This window comes from Prionailurus viverrinus, chromosome D3 (assembly GCF_022837055.1).
Source record: "Prionailurus viverrinus isolate Anna chromosome D3, UM_Priviv_1.0, whole genome shotgun sequence".
NCBI classification, from domain to species: domain Eukaryota; kingdom Metazoa; phylum Chordata; class Mammalia; order Carnivora; family Felidae; genus Prionailurus; species Prionailurus viverrinus.
Genome location: NC_062572.1, coordinates 45,604,481 through 45,620,802, shown reverse-complemented (window position 1 = coordinate 45,620,802; position 16,322 = coordinate 45,604,481). Strand labels below are relative to the sequence as shown.

Here is a 16,322-nt window from a genome sequence, read left to right as displayed (position 1 = left end):
GAATTAGAATTTTAAGAAAAGATCACATATTAGACACATTTTATTAGACAAATTTGCACATCCGAAAATGAAACAAAATGTAGGTAATGAAATGAAGAGGCTAAAAAAGCTATTGAATCTATGGAGGAAAGAGAAAAATAGTTTGGAAGTAGGAAGGAAAATCTGCCTTACAACAGGATGTATGTAATACGTGTTCTCAATGTAGTAAGAACCGTATATGAAAAGCCCACAACTAACACTGTAATGGTAAGAGATGGAAAGCTTTTCCTCTAAGCTCAAGAACAAGACAAGGATGCCCACCTTTACCACTTTATTTAACATACTACTGAAAATTCTAGCCAGAGCAATTAGGCAAGAAGAAGAAATAAAAGGCACTCAGGTTGGAAAGGAAGAAGTAAAATTATCTGTAGGCAACATGACCTTCAATGTAGAGAACCGTAAAGATTACACACACACACACACACACACACACACACACAGAGTTAGAAATAAGTGAATTCAGCAAAGTTGCAGATACAAAAACTAAAAAATCTTTTCTCTCTATACACTAATAGTGATCTAAAAGGGAAATTAAAAAAAACTATTCCATTTACAATGGCATCAAAGAGAATAAAATACTTTGGAATAAATGTTTATTTAACCAAGCATGTGAAAGACTTGTACATGAAAAAGTACACAACATTTGCTGAAAGAAAGTAAAGATGATAAGTAAATGGAAAGACATCTGTGTTCATGGATTGGAAGATGTGATATTGTTGAGATGTCAATATTACCGAAAGTCATCTACAGATTTAATGCAATCCCTATCAAAATCCTAATGATATTTTTTTGGAGCACAAATTAAAAAAAAAAACCATCCTTAAATTCATATGGAATCTCAAGGGACCCTCAATAGCCAAAACAACCTTGAAAAAGAACAAAATTGGAGGTCTCACGGCTGTTTTCAAAACTTACTACAAAACCATAGTAATCACAACAATGTGGTACCAATGGGATAAGAATACAGAGCCCAGCACTATGCCCTTGTGCTTCTGGTCCAGCCCTAAGGCCTATGGTCAAATGATTTTTGACAAAGGTGCCAAGACCACTGAATGGGAAAAGGACAGTCTCTTCAACAGATGGTATTGGAAAACTGGATATACACATGCAAAAAATGAAGTTGGATCTTTTACTTACACTACATAAAATTAACAGGGATCAAAGACCTAAATGCAAGAGCTAAAACTATAAAACTTTTAGAAGAAATCAGGCAATCAGCAAAACTAAAAGCAACCATTGGAATGGGAGAAGATATCTGCAAATGATATATCAGACAAAGGGTTAGTATCCAAAATCTATAAAGAACTTACCAAACTCAATACCCAAAAAACAAATAATCCAGTGAAGAAATGGGCAAAAGACACAAATAGACACTTTTCCAAAGAAGACATCCAGGTGGCTAACAGACAAATGAAAAAAATGCTCAACATCACTCATCATCAGGGAAATATAAATCAAAACCGCAATGAGTTACCACCTTAATGCCAGTCGGAATGGCTAACATTAACAACTCAGGCAACGACAGGTGTTGGTGAGGATGCGGAGAAAGAGGAACCCTTTTCCACCACTGATGGGAATGCAAACTGGTGCAGCCGCTCTAGAAAACAGTATGGAGGTTTCTAAAAAAGTTAAAAATAGAACTACCCCATGACCCAGCAATTGCACTACTAGGTATTTATCCAAGAGATACAGGTGTGTGGTTTCGAAGGGGCACATGCACCCCAACGTTTATAGCAGCACTATCAATGATTGCCAAAGTATGGAAAGAGCCCAAATGTCCACTAATGGATGCATGGATAAAGAAGATGTGGTGTGTGTGTATGTATATATGTATGTGTGTGTGTGTATGTGTATATATATATACATATATATACACATATATGTATATATACACACACACACATATATATACACATATATGTATACACACACACACACACACACACATATATATATATATATATACACACACACACACACATACACACACACAGTGGAGTATTACTTGGCAACCAAAAAGAATGAAATCTTGCCATTTGCAACAACGTGGATTGTATTATGCTAAGCAAAATTAGTCAAAGAAAGACCAATATCATATGACTTCACTCATATATGGAATTTAAGATACAAAATAGATGAACATAAGGGAAGGGAAGCAAAAATAATATAAAAATAGGGAGGGGGACGAAACATAAGAGACTCAAGTACAGAGAACAAACTGAGGGGTTGCTGGAGGGATCGGTTAAATGGGTAGGAGGCTTTAAGGAAGACACTTCTTGGGATGAGCACTGGGTGTTATACATAGGGGATGAATCACTGGAATCTCCTGAAATCATTGTTGCACTAAATGCTAACAAACTTGGATGTAAATTTAAGAAAAAGTATAAAGAAAAAAAATAAAGAAGAAAACAGACAAACAGCTTGCTACTGGATGTAACAATTATTTCTCGGATATGACACCAAAAGCACAGCCAACAATAGGAAAAAATAAATTGGACTGCATCAAAATTTAAAAGTTCTGTGCAAAGGATATAATTAACAGTGAAAAGCAACCCATGAAATGGGAGAAAACATTTACAAATCATTAGTAGGGGGTTAGCATCCAGAATACGTAAAGGACTCCTACAAATCAACAACAAAAAAGCCTAATTTTAAAATAGGAAAATAACTTGAATAGATTGTCCAAAACAGATATATGAATGGCCAAGAAACAGACAACAAGATGCTCAACATAATTAATCATTAGGGAAATGCAAATCAAATCACAGTAAGATAGCATCTCTTACCCATTAGGATGGCTACTATCAAAAACAAGCAAACAAAAAAATCTCCCAAAACTCAAAACAAAAAACAGAAAATAAGTATGAGTGAGGATGTGAAAAAACATTTTACACTGTTGAGAAGAATGTAAAATGGTATATGTACCATTATGGAAAACAGTTTGTCAATTCCTCAAAAAATTAAAAATAGAATTATCGTTATGATTCAGCAATTCCACGTGTAGGTATGTACTTAAAAGAACTGAAATCAGGGTTCTTGGAAATATATTTGTACATCTGTGTTCATAGCAGCATTATTCACAATAGCCAAATGGTAGCAGAGCAAGTGTCCACAGGTGGATGAATGGATAAAGAAAATGTGTATACATACAATGGAATATTACTCAGCCTTAAAAGGGAAGGAAATTGACACATGGACAACATAGATGAACCTTGAGAACACTGTGCTAAGTGAATTCAGCTAGACACAAAAGGCAAATACTGTAAGATTAAACTTGAAGTACCTAAAGTCGTCATGCAGAGACAGAAAGTAGAATGGTGGTTGCCAGGGAAAGGAGGAGAAGATTAAGGAGTTAATCTTCAGTAGTATGGTGTTTCAGTTTTGCAAGATGAAAAGAGTTCTGGAGATTAGTTGCAAAACAATGTGAATATATTGAACACTACTGAACCGTACACTTAAATGGCTAAGATGGGAAATTTTATGCGTTTTTTAACAAAGAAAAAATAATCTGCATTTCATTTGCATATATGTTAGCTTCTCCTCAAATTATTGCAGAAGTGGCAAAACTATAACTATGCAAATTCATCAGATCTGGGATGAGGAAAGTCACCTAACGATTGGTAAGGCATAGGAGGGGGTGATTTGAGGGTCATACTCCTATAGAAAAAGATTTTAGTAGTCTGGGGATATGTGGTTTTGGAGAGGACAAAGAACCAAAAATATGTAAAAGCCTTAATTCACTTGATATAAAGTGATAAACATGGAAACTAAACTTGTATTCAAAACAAATTTTTGAAAATACTTTAATTCTATATTTAAGGACATAAAAAGGAATGGAAGGGAGAACAAGAGGAAAGCTCTAAGAAGGAAGGGAGAGGGATGGACAGATCAGCAGAGGGAGAAACAGGCTGAGGGGGAAAAGAAGGGAAAGTGAGACCCGGGAGAGGAGGAGTGCAGAGTTAGGGAAACTACTCAGGTCTCATCTGTATTCACTCTAGTTCTGGACTGGGATGTTCCTACTTCCCTCTAATGTGTCAATTAGCAGCTTTTGGAACTTAAACCCTTCTGAGACTACACAGAGTCGGACTCCCACAGGAGCTGATTAGAGAAAGTGGTTAACAACTACCATACAAGAAGTGAGCAGACACACAGCTCTGAATCCAATTGGAGGTTTCCTGCCCCCCAACGTCTCTGTTCCATGCTGAAGAACCATATGCCCCTTTGACAAATCAGCCCATCACTCTTACACTCCGTGGGGGAAAAGCAAGCGAGACTTTTCTAGGCACTTTTAAGATGACTGCCATAGGCAGTAATGATACTTCCAATTTCCAGTTGGACAGAACCCCTTAGAACTTGCCATGTGCCTTTAAAATGATTAGCAATGGCTTAGGGACACCTCTAGATCCCTCTTGAACACAGTGAACTAGCTCCACCACCCCATTCCCCCCAAGACCATCCTTCTCACTGTTCTGTTCCTGCTGCAGCAGGCCCAGCCATCACTGGGAAGAATCCCAAACCCTTTCCGGGGCACTCAATATACCAGTGACTTCTTTAGTCACTAGCCCTCAGAAGTTAAAAATTCTGCAAAGCAGCAGATAGAGGAAAAGGAAAACTCAAATTTAAAGAAAAATCGAAAGTCCTTTGGTCAGGGGGGGCAGGACCCTTTTCAGGGGCTGGGGAACCTTTGAAAGTTTCATGTCCAGGCAATGAGCTCACTTTATCTTTCAGCCCTTCTCCGTGTCCCAGGGGGCCCCTTACCCACGCCTGCATTATTGAACATGCCAGGAAGCACCAGCATGATGTGGTTGGGCCAGTACTTGCGGTACAGCGGCATCTCATATTCTTTGACCACCAGAAGATGTAGGTGGCTGATGCCCTCCATGGCGTGAAAAAGGTTTAGGAGTCCATGCTCATGGCGACCACTGGAAGGAGTGAAAATAGGGCTCTTGACTGCATTCAAATTCTGCTGAAAGGGGAAAAAAAAAAGAAAAAAGAACCAGAGACCAAAAAGGGAAGTTAAAACCCTTAGATTGAAGAAGTTTAGAGACCCTGATCTACTACCTTGGGCCTGTCAGTCTGAAAGCAGTGTTGGCATCCAGACACTGTCACCCACCTTGTCTGAAACCAGGGGCAGCCGCATGCTCTCCAGGTGTTTACCCTGCTTGCTGAAGACAAAATGACTCTCTTTGGATTTGGGAATGATGAAATAGAGCTGCACCTCTTCTCCCAGCATAGAGGATGAGAATGTGAATGCATGAAGGGTGGAGTCAGACATCTAGATTTGTAAAGAAGGAAGGAAGGGGATGTAAGCTCATGGTTTGCAAACTTCTCGACCACTTGTTAACATTTTTAAGAGAGGCGAACTAACCTGAACTCATACATGCCATCAGACTTGGCTGTCCCTGAAATGTCGGAAGAGTTGGAAACGCAAACATTTCATCTTTTAGTAGCTGCCATTGACCTGAGAGCCAAGCCTCCTGCCCCTACACAGCCTCTCCACGGGTGAAGTTTCTGTTGCTTGACACTGTCTTTTGCATTCCTTATGTTCTTAGAACCACTACTCCTCAGTCTTATGCAGCAGTTAAATATTCCTGCTCGCTAAACATTTTCAAAGGTGCCCAAATATAGGGGGAAAAAATCATTTCCATCTGTGTGCATCAGGCTAAATGAGTATCATTTTTCTAAGTAAAATATTAGGGCCAACATCATTAAAATGCCTCCATGGTCCCATTTTTCCTGGCTACCGTGGAAGCTGAAGAAGTTTCAAAGTCATTTAGCATAGAACTCTGGCTTCCAGGAGAGACCATCTGACTCACTGAAGCCAATTATAAATCTAACTTATTTTTAAAATTGCCAGAAAGTTGGGACACCTGGCTGGCTCAGTCAGTAGAGCATGTGACTCTTGATTTTAGGACCAGGAGTTCAAGCTGCACGTTAGGTACAGAGCTTACTTAAAAAAAAAAAAAAAAAAAAAAAAGTGTTATAAAGTTCACATGCTCGCTCAGTAACCCAGCTCAGTGAGTAATTACATAATTTATGTGCTTTACAATGCAGACAGTACTTGGCTTAATGAAAGGATAGCATCAACTTTTAGCAGCAACTAGAGTCCAGGTAGATTTCCTAAGATTTTTAACCTAAATATTATATTTCCTAGGAAAATAGTATAATTCTTCCCTTGAATTCTGGTTCATTCTGCTTCACAAGCATTGGAATATACTAGTGAGTACAATGATCACAGAAACTATATAAACAGAGGATTTTTAATGTTATCTAGAAGCTTATGATTTGTAGACCAGGTACTTGAATCTTCTATATTCTGTAAAGCATCATGAGTGGTTTACAAACTAGCCCACCAAAAGCTTTCGGTTAACACCAAGAAAACAAATGGTACATAAAAGGTAATTTGTGTTACAAGAGCAGAATGACCAACCCAGTTTTTCAGTATATCACTTCTAGCCCCTGTGGGAAAAGGGTGGAGACCTGATCCTTAAGAGCAGAAGCAAGTTTGGGTGAAGTCTAATCAGCATGTCCCATAGGAAGAGTTTTAGGTGTTTGGAACTAAGTCATAACAATCAAGAAGCTAAAGTGGGAGAAAGCAACAGAGAACTTCTCCCCTACATAGGTTCTGGACCACTGTCACCTGCTGCCTTTACCATCTTGAGTGTTTACAGATGCTCTGGCCAAAAAGAAACAAAGACAGTGGGGTATTGGCTCACCTTCTGTGTTCCTTCCTCTCACTTCTCTCTAAATAAAAGATCAAATATTGACTCCTCTGTATGCCTAATGATCAAAACCACCCCACACTGGAGTAGGAATATGACTTGGTCAGTGCAAATCAGCAGACCTGTTCACAGCTCAAAGGGCACATCCTGTGCATGTTAGAGGTAAGAACACCATTCCTGGGGCGCCTGGGTGGCTCAGTCTATTAAGTTTCTGACTTTGGCTCAGATCGAGAGGTCAAGATCCCATGGTTCGTGAGTTCGAACCCCATGTTGGGCTCTGCCCCTGTCTACCTGCCCCCTCTCAAAATGAAATAAAATAAACTTAAAAAAAAAAATCTTAAAAAAAAGAGCACCATTCTCATCAACAACCCAAAGCAGGGGGTGAAAAGAACCTTTCACCAAATGTACTATAATATCCAGTTTTTTCAGGATTACAGAGAACATCCCAGGTAACCTAAACATGACACATGTAACCATTTCAATGAAGTGACTTCAGACACTAAAACGCAAGTTTCTTTCTCTCTTCCCCTCCCCCCAATCCTAATAAACCCAAAGTAATTTTAATTAATGGCTTCACACATTTTGCTCACAAATGAGTGGCTCCATCTCATAAATCAAGTACCCTCTATCTAGGGCCCGAAACTGGGAGCCGTATTTTTCATTCCATATATACAATACCATGCTGGGTAACAGGCAAGGACAGGGGGCCACACCTGGGAGGCAGAGGTGCAGTCCATGTACTGGTGACATTGCTCACAGTGGTGGAAGGTGTTGTAGGCCGCGTATTTGGTCAGCATCATGGACACGGTTCCTCGCTTCCTGGGCTCCTCAACTTTGGAATCCTTTATTGCTTCTGTGTATAAAGGGACAAAAACCTTGCCATGATGTGCATGAAGCCCCTACTCCTGGGAAGAAAGTCCCCCACTCCCTGCAGGACTCTTCTAAGGAGTCTATAATTTATGCTCTGAAAGTCGGGTATGAAAAGTAAAAGGTGATACATATGTGTTCAAGAGAAAAGCAGAATTACTTTAAACTGCGCTCAAAGATTAAACTGCCCCAGGCCTCCTGCTCTGATTTGGCCCCTTGACCTTCAGAGGAGGTGCGCCTGGCTCTGCTTGCACTGACCTTGTTTGACCCCTGCCAGCTTCTCAGTATATACCAGGCTCATCACACTGTACTTGGGATCATGCACGCTGACGTCAAAGGGCATTTTACTGAAGCTCTCGATGTCAGGCCAGGGCTCTCCCTCTGCCTGGCTGACTCCACTGCATTCACTGTGGTCTAGGACAAGAAGAAAGAAAGTGCGCAGAGCAGGCAGGCTGACTGGCCTCCCAGCCTCCCTCCCAAGTGTCAGGAATGAGAGGTTTTATGAAACATGAACCCCCAGATGGGAGGACAGAGACATTTCTGGAAGATGACCTGCCACGTCCCAGGGCAGAGGGGCCCAGAATTATCCCTTCAGGTCCATGCTGAGAGGGACGCATGCCCTCACTGGCTCCAGCATTACCCTCTACACATCTGGTCCACAAACTCCCACACTATGAGATCAACTGATCTCCCACCCCAGCCTCCCAAATTGCCTTAAAGCTTATTTAATTTTGGGTCATCTAAATTCTCCCTTACAGTTTTAGTTGTGGGGTTATAAAACACTGAAAGCCTAAGAGATTTGAGGGATGCATTGATTGAGCAAGATACCCAGTGTCTGCTGCGTATGAGAATCACCTGGAGAGCTTGTAAAAAAAAAAATCCTGTGCTTAGGTTACCACCCCCACAATCTGCTTTAGTACCCAGGCACCCATCATGGCATTTAAAGCTGCTTAGGTCACTCCAATATGCAGTCAAGTTTGACAGCTAGTAGTCCTAGGTTTGAATTCAGACCGCCCCCTACTTCTCCACACCTGCAGGGACCACCCTTAACTCTCAGGGACCCTGGGTTATTGCAAGAATTCCAGATGGTGCATTTAAAGTGCTCAGGCAGTGAGGGATGCCTGGGTGGCTTGGTTGGTTAAGCATATGACTTTGGCTCAGGTGATGATCTCATGATTCGTGGGTCCATGGGTTGGAGCTCCGCATCGGGCTCTGTGCTGTCAGCACACAGACCACTTCAGATCCTCTCTCTCTGCCTCTCCTTTGCTCATGCTCGCTCTCTCTCAAAAATAAACATTAAAACAATTTGTTTTAAAGGGCTCAGTGGCAGGCACGTGGTGAGTGTCTAATAGAGGATTTATTGTTAATAAAATTTATAAGATGAAAAAATTTAAGAATTTTCAAAGGGAGAAGATTTAAAAAAATTTTTTACTGTTTATTTTTGAGAGAAAGAGCGAGCATGAGCGGGGGAGGGGCAAAGAGAGAGGGAGACAGAATCCGAAGCAGGCTCCAGGCTCTGAGCTGTCAGCACAGAGTGCGACAGGGGCTCAAACTCATGAACCGTGAAATCATCACCTGAGCCGAAGTTGGACACTCAAGTGACTGAGCCACTCAGGCACCCCCAAAAGTTTTATTTTTTTAAAAAGCCTAAAGATTACAAGTACAGCTAATATCTTTTTAACACAATCATGTTTATTTTTTATATCACTGAGCTGAAGTTTGCATTTTATTTACAACCTAAAGCTTATTCTAGATTTTTACAAAGATGTCAGTGTGCCTCTCCAGAGCACTATCACATTCACCTGCACTAAAATGAGGTGGAAGGAATAAAGCCAGCCTGATGGCACTTCTCACTACAAAGGCCAGGCTTGCCTGTTGCACCAGCTGTGGTAGATTCTCTCACAGATCATCACACAGATTAAAGTTCAGTGTGGTGGGATCCGAGGAGAAAATTACACGCATCACTCTCTTGTGGAGCCCAGGGGCTTTGTGGGAAGGTTGCTGGGATGATGGGTCTCTCATTCCTGGTCTGCCTAGTTCTGCCTTTGCCCTCCTGGTCCCAGCCCCCCTCCAGGCAGCTATGAATGTTTCCGGGCCAACTTGGAGCTCTGGGTCCCCTCTTTGGTGGGCCTGGGGTCAGCTCAAGTGGGGACACAAACAAGGAGATGTGGGTGGGAAGACGGGATTATGTGTGTGTCTGGAATCATGAAGACCTGGTAAGGAGTGGAAATAGGGCTGAAGGTGATAATAAAATGATTCAATACAGCTGATCTTGCCTAGTCTTGCTCTAGACTGAACTAGTCTTTTGGACTTGTCATAGAACAGGTCCAACTACTTAGGAAAAGCAAGTGGGGTGAGATCTGAGGGCCAGTCTGACAGAAGATGCCAAGGCCTTTCCCTTTTCTGGACTCCTCTTTGAGGGGCTTAGAAGAGCTTCTAGCTGATTACCACTACTCCCCTGCCTCCATGGGTCTCTTCCAGCACAGGTGAATGCTCCAAGATGTGAAGCCACAGTTTGGAGGCCACATTGTCTTTAGCTATAGAGCTAAAGCTGGCTGATTCCTGCTCATGTTCTCTTTCTGGCCCTGCTGATCGGACTACAGTGGAACCCTCCCACAGGTGACAGCTGGGGGAAAGGGTTGGATACAGGAGGAGGAGGAGGGCAGAAGATGGTCTCTTTGAAAACCAGTCCCCACAACCCTGTCAAGCACTAGCTTCTGCATTTTACTGAATGTGAAGGGCTTTGGTTATGGCTCCAGGTTTCTGTTCTGCATGAGGTTTTAATTTCATTATAGTAATCCATATACCTTAGCTCACAGCCTGCAGTTAAAATAGAAGATACTTTCTGGGGCTCCTGGGTGGCTCAGTAAGTTAAGTGTGGGACTGTATTTCAGCTCAGGTCATGATGTTACAGTTGGTGAGTTCAAGCCCTGCACTGGGCTCTGTGCTGACAGCAAGGAGCCTGCTTGGGTTTCTCTCTCTCTCTCTCTCTCTCTCTCTCTCTCTCTCACTCACTCACTCACTCTCTCTCTCTCTCTCCCTCCCTCCCTCTCCCTCCCCTGCTCTCTCTCGCTCTCATCTCAAATAAAAACTTAAAAAAATAGTAAGATACTTTCTGACTAGCTAGCAAAGGCCTAGTATCCAGAATATCAAAACTCGGTGTCAGTGTGTCTTCTACCTGGGCCCCCACTCCTCCCTGGCAATGCCGGGGTTCGGAACTCACCCGCGTTGATCTCTCCCTCATCATACACATCCACTTCCAGGAGCCTAATGAGCATGCGGAAGAGGATCCTAAGGAACTGCAAATAGGAGCCCGTCTTTCCCACCTGGAGGAAGTATTTTTAATTGGAGAGGGGAAGAGAGGGAAGAAGAGAGACGAGATTTCACACCTGGGCTCTTGGATGTCTCCTGCCCCTGAGAGGCCTGAGTGAGGGCCTCATCGCTCTGGGTCACCCTCAGCCCACCCTGAGCCCCCCCCCCCCCCCTCCCCGGCTCCCTTCCTTCTTGCCACCCGGGGCCTACCTGGGGGGGCCCAGTCAGCAGCAGCCGCCGAGGGTGGCAGGCGCGGGCGCCGGAGGCGGGGTCTGGCTGGTTGCTGAAGTCGGCGTGGTGCTGACGAGCCGAGGTCCACTGCCGGTAGTAGAGGGACTGCTCCTCGCTGCTCATGTCCTTGTGTAGCAGCGGCCGCAGGGAGCTCACCCAGGCCACGTCGGCGTGTGGCAGCAGCGAGGAGGACGCGGGCGGCTTGCCTCCCCGCTGCGAGCCCAGCAGGCTATAGGCCGCTTTCGATAAGATCACGATGGGGGGCAGGGCGGCGTGCAGGCCCCTGCAGCCTTGGGGCAGCTGCCCGGGCCACGACAGGGCCCGGGGTCCCGAGGAGGAGGAGGAGGACGACGACGGCTTGGAGGTGGTGCTGCTGGCCATCTGGGGGCCCAGGGAATCACACTCCTGCTTCAGGGTCTCCCCGGCTCCCCCTGTGCCTGCGGAGACCCCTTCATCCAGGCCCATGCTGTTGGCCGGGCTCTGGAAGCTGGGGGTCAGCGACAGCTTCTGGGACCTATCAGCCGCGCTGGAAGAGCTCACCCCGTTCTCCATGATGGAGCCTGAAAGAGGACAACCCACCCGTGGCCATCAGCAGGACTCGGCTATTTATCCCTGGCCCCCTCTCTGCACGGAGCCAGGCTGGACTGCCTTGTCTCCATGAGGGCTGCTCCCTCTCCTGGCGCCCCGGGGGGTAACTATACCTCCTTGTCCTTTTCTAATTCCTACCCCCAGCTTTGTAAAGCGTGTGATGTTATGAAACTCTCCTGTTACTTCGTTTGGCGATGTGGTCTGATTCATTCCAGATTCTGGACCAATACAAGCTCCCCAGCCAAGTCCTTCCTACTCCAGGGCACTTCCCTCCTCCTGGGGTCCAAGGGCCTCACACTTCTGGTTGTGGAGAAGTTCCCCAGGGGGTAGCCACTTCCATGGATGCCCAAACCAGTGTGGGGAACCGGCTCCATGTGGTGAGGATGGAAGGCATAATCTATGCTCAGTGAGGTCTTGCTTTCCCCCAGAGGTCCCTGTGGATTTGGCCAATTCAAATATGTTTTCCCCTCTGATAGGTCCCACTCTTTGGTTTGTGGACACATTCAGGACTGAAAGCCCTCTCTGACCTGGGGTTGGTGCTCCCCGGCATGTAGGTCATATCCCAACCTCAGGAGATCCTAGAGGAATAGCCAGTAACCGGAGGTCATTGCAACCAAGTCACTCCACTTGCTCATCTGACTTTCGTGTCTTTCCGTCTTGTCTGAGAGCTTACCTTTCCCCCCACGTCCCTGACCTTTACAGCCTGCACACTTGGGGCAGTGAGCCTCCCCAAGGACCCCCAGAGTCCACCTAAGGCTGAGGGATGTGTGCTCAGTGGTGGGAGCATAGCCCTTAGCTCAGGTTGTCTTCAAAGGGAGGGAAACTCTAAGCAGCAGAAGGCAAGCCATTACCTTTGTGGTTAATGAGAGCAAGGCCAAGAATATGTGAGCCTTCTGGGGCAGCTCTGCAAGTGCAGGGAATGGAGGCATCTGATTATTTTATTTTTATTTAATTTTTTTCAAAAATGCTTTATTTATTTTTGAGGGAGAGTGACACACAGCATGAGTGAGGAGGGGCAGAGAAAGAGAGGGAGACACGGACTCTGAAACAGGCTCCAGGCTCTGAGCTGTCAGCACAGAACCCGACGAGGGGCTCGATCTCAGGAATGGCAAGATCATGACCTGAGCCAAAGTCGGATGCTTAACCAGCTGAGCCACCCAGGTGCTCCAGGAGGAGTCTGCTTAAAGAGCCATGATGGGGCACCTGGGTGGCTCAGTTAAGCATCCAACTTCAGCTCAGGGCATGATCTCACAGTTCATGGGTTCAAGCCCTGTGTCGGGTTCTGTGCTGATAGCTCAGAGCCTGGAGCCTTCTTTGGATTCCATGTCTTCCTCTCTCTCTGCCCCTCCCCCACTCGTACTCTGCCTCTCTCTCTCTCTCTCTCTCAAAAGTAAATAAAACATTTTAAAAAAATTTAAAAAAGAAAGAGCCATGAGAACAACATAAACACCCCCTTGCCTCCCTGTCACTGATGCTGCTATCCACAAACTTTCAAATGTGCTATTTCCCCTTCTCTTCTGTTACTCTTTACTATTCCCTAAACCTGTTGGCTTTATTCTGAACTGGTCTTAGAGGAGCCTGGAGGGGGAGCCTGGAGCGGTGAGGTGAGCGAAGGTGCAGTCCTGACCCCTGGCTGAGGCGAGCAGCTCATGCTCTTCCAGGCTGACACAAAGCCCCGTAGATGACTGCCTCTTTGACTCCCACAGTCATCCTGCCAGAATGAACAGACACACTCATGCTGCTTTTGACATGAAGTCGTGCGCGCGCGCGTGTGTGTGTGTGTGTGTGTGTGTGTGTGTGTGTGTTTGCATGCATATGTCATGGTGATGGAAGAGAGGAGATGTGGGAAAGAGGAATGTTCATGGTGGTCTTCTCTGGTAGAGAGGGGTTTTCATTTTCATTTTTTTTAACGTTTATTTATTTTTGAGAGAGAGAGAGAGTGACAGGGTGCAAGTGGGGAAGGGACAGAGAGAGAGGGAGACACAGAATCTGAAGCAGGCTCCAGGCTCCAAGCTGTCAGTACCGAGCCCGACATGGGGCTTGAAGTCACAGGCTATGAGATCATGACCTGAGCCGAAGTTGGATGCTTAACTGACTGAGCCACTCAGGGGCCCCAATTTATTTATTTTTTTAAGTAATTTCTACCCCCAACATGGGGCTCAAACTCATGACCCCCAGATCAAGAGTCACATGCTGTACTGACTGAGCCAGCCAGGCACCCCAGAGTTTTCATTTTTAATGTCCTCTTTATCCTTTGTTACATTCCCCAAGTTTTTTTCTTTTTTTACATTCTGCACGTTTTCTATATGGAGTTTTATTACTCTCCCAATCTGAAGAAAATGGAAATAGTGCTGCATTTTCTGTAATACAGTTTCTCAGAAGAAAATTCATGCCAGGCACTGCCACAGGCCATACAGTAATGCTCTGAAAGGGGATGGCGGGCTGCATGGTGGGTCTGCACAGGCAGTGGCCCCAGAGTATACAAACATTTGCCGTTAACTACTTAAAAAAGTCATTCACTCATTCCTTCATTCAAACAGGTAAACACTGTGCCAGGTACTGAGCCAATTAACACAAACTTACAGCTTTCAGATCTAGAAGGAAATGAGGGCTTTTGTGCAAATACCAGATGTATATTATCCTTGAGGTGATAAAGTGTAGAAAAGACTAGGGAAAGTGGTGCAGGTTAGGGTTTATAACATTTATTATACTTTGCTTATTACTAAGCTCTTCATTAAATGTTTACCCAGAGGAGAATTCTGTGACTGCTCTCAGTAGTTATGTTTTCCAAGTATCTTTGGATTGGGAACTGAGGTCTGGACAGGTTGCCGGGAGTCCCTGAAGGCTCCTCTGACAGCCTTGAGAGGTGTGAGGGAGTAAATGCCTCTGCCTCCCCTATGTCTGTCCGCCTCCTCACTCCCATCCCTCACCCCTTGAGAGAGAAAGGGAAGCACTAACCTGAGGTTCCAGTGACAGCACTACTGTTGCTCTGTGGCCTCTCCAGGTCGATCAGCAACTCATCAGAGTCGTTCTCGCTGATGGTAGCTCTCTCCTGCTCCTTCCCACTAAGGTCCAGGGCAACAGCAGGCCCTCGGATGACCTCTTTGGAGACATAGCAGCAGGCCAGACCCACCTCCTGCTCCAAGGCTGTGCGAGTTAAATAGCTTGAGTCGATGAGCCGGAGGTCACAGTACTTCAAAGACCTACATAAAAGTAATGATGTTTTGGGTGAGTCCATCTGGCCTTGGTTTCAATCTCAGCTTTGTCACCTCCTAGCTGTTATGACCTCACAGCAGCCACTTCATTTTCTCCAAGTATAAAATAGAATAACAGTATTTGGCTCATATGGTTATTGTAAGGAATGAATGGATGGCACAGGTAAGGCATTTATAGCAATGCCTGACACACAGTGAGCATTCAACTCATTCTGTTATTATTGTTGTTGCTGCCTTCCTGTCTGCAGGCCCTGGATTCTTTTTTTTTTTTTTTTTTAATTTTTTTTCAACGTTTTAAATTTATTTTTGGGACAGAGAGAGACAGAGCATGAACGGGGGAGGGGCAGAGAGAGAGAGGGAGACACAGAATCGGAAACAGGCTCCAGGCTCCGAGCCATCAGCCCAGAGCCTGACGCGGGGCTCGAACTCACGGACCGCGAGATCGTGACCTGGCTGAAGTCGGACGCTTAACCGACTGCGCCACCTAGGCGCCCCAGGCCCTGGATTCTTAAAGGGGTTGGGAACAGCAGATTAAGAGACACTTCATCCAAATTAAAAAAAATCCTGTTTGGGGGCACATGCTTTTTCTCTCTGCCTCTCTGCTTTGATGCATAAACACTTCTCACTGTGGCTATCTTCCATTCCCAAATTGCTAGGCAATCTCTGGAAAGTCAAAATAGTCAAGGCAGGCTATATTTCTTATATCTCTGAGGAAAATTATTCTCTTCCCCCTTGCTAAATGAATGAAATGGTTAAGCGTCAGCCAAGTTTTAACCATCAGCTTAGCTGGATAACTAAGGAAAAATGAGAAATAATTATTCATAATGTACCTGGGAAAGGTTTCTCCAAGAGGATCTTTGCCAGTTAGTATCACAATACAAGGCAGACCTTCTAAATCTTGGTATGTCCGAGGGGTCCACTCTTCTGGTTCATTTCCTCTCCAGGTCTGTAGAAAGGGACCCATATGATAAAATTAAAACCTCTTATTTAAGTTCCACCTCTTAAAAGATTTCTAGGTCCACATCCTATATGCATTTGTGGTTTCAAATGACTTCCGGTGTGTGTGTGTGTGTGTGTGTGTGTGTATCATATATGTGTGTGTATACTAAATTGCTACTACAAATTGGCATAATGAAGCACTCTAGAAGAATGTGGCCTTTAGTTTTATCTCAGTAGGATAAAACAGAAGATCTTGGTATACATCATGCATTAGCCACACAAATCAAAGAAACATACAATGAAATACCCTGCCAGTGATGCAAACCTTACAGAAACCCTGGTTAAACTACCTGCCTCAAGACTTTTAAATATATTTTCTTCATATAATGGACAGACTCTCGGGGCTGAT

The 16,322-nt window shown here is 44.6% G+C and overlaps 1 protein-coding gene across 9 annotated transcripts in view; it reads right to left on the bottom strand.

Annotated features, from left to right (window-relative positions):
• Window positions 1-16,322, bottom strand: part of GREB1L (GREB1 like retinoic acid receptor coactivator) — a 287,573-nt gene that overhangs the window by 11,050 nt on the left and 260,201 nt on the right. For 8 of the 9 annotated variants that reach the window (XM_047827102.1, XM_047827101.1, XM_047827108.1 and 5 more), the window contains 8 exons: window positions 15,805-15,920; window positions 14,718-14,962; window positions 11,151-11,731; window positions 10,852-10,954; window positions 7,887-8,042; window positions 7,475-7,614; window positions 5,153-5,314; window positions 4,798-5,005 (listed from right to left, as the gene is read on the bottom strand). In XM_047827102.1, the coding sequence (XP_047683058.1) occupies window positions 4,798-5,005; window positions 5,153-5,314; window positions 7,475-7,614; window positions 7,887-8,042; window positions 10,852-10,954; window positions 11,151-11,731; window positions 14,718-14,962; window positions 15,805-15,920 (1,711 nt within the window). The remainder of the gene's footprint in view (window positions 1-4,797; window positions 5,006-5,152; window positions 5,315-7,474; window positions 7,615-7,886; window positions 8,043-10,851; window positions 10,955-11,150; window positions 11,732-14,717; window positions 14,963-15,804; window positions 15,921-16,322) is intronic. The other variant, XM_047827106.1, reaches the window with a different exon arrangement.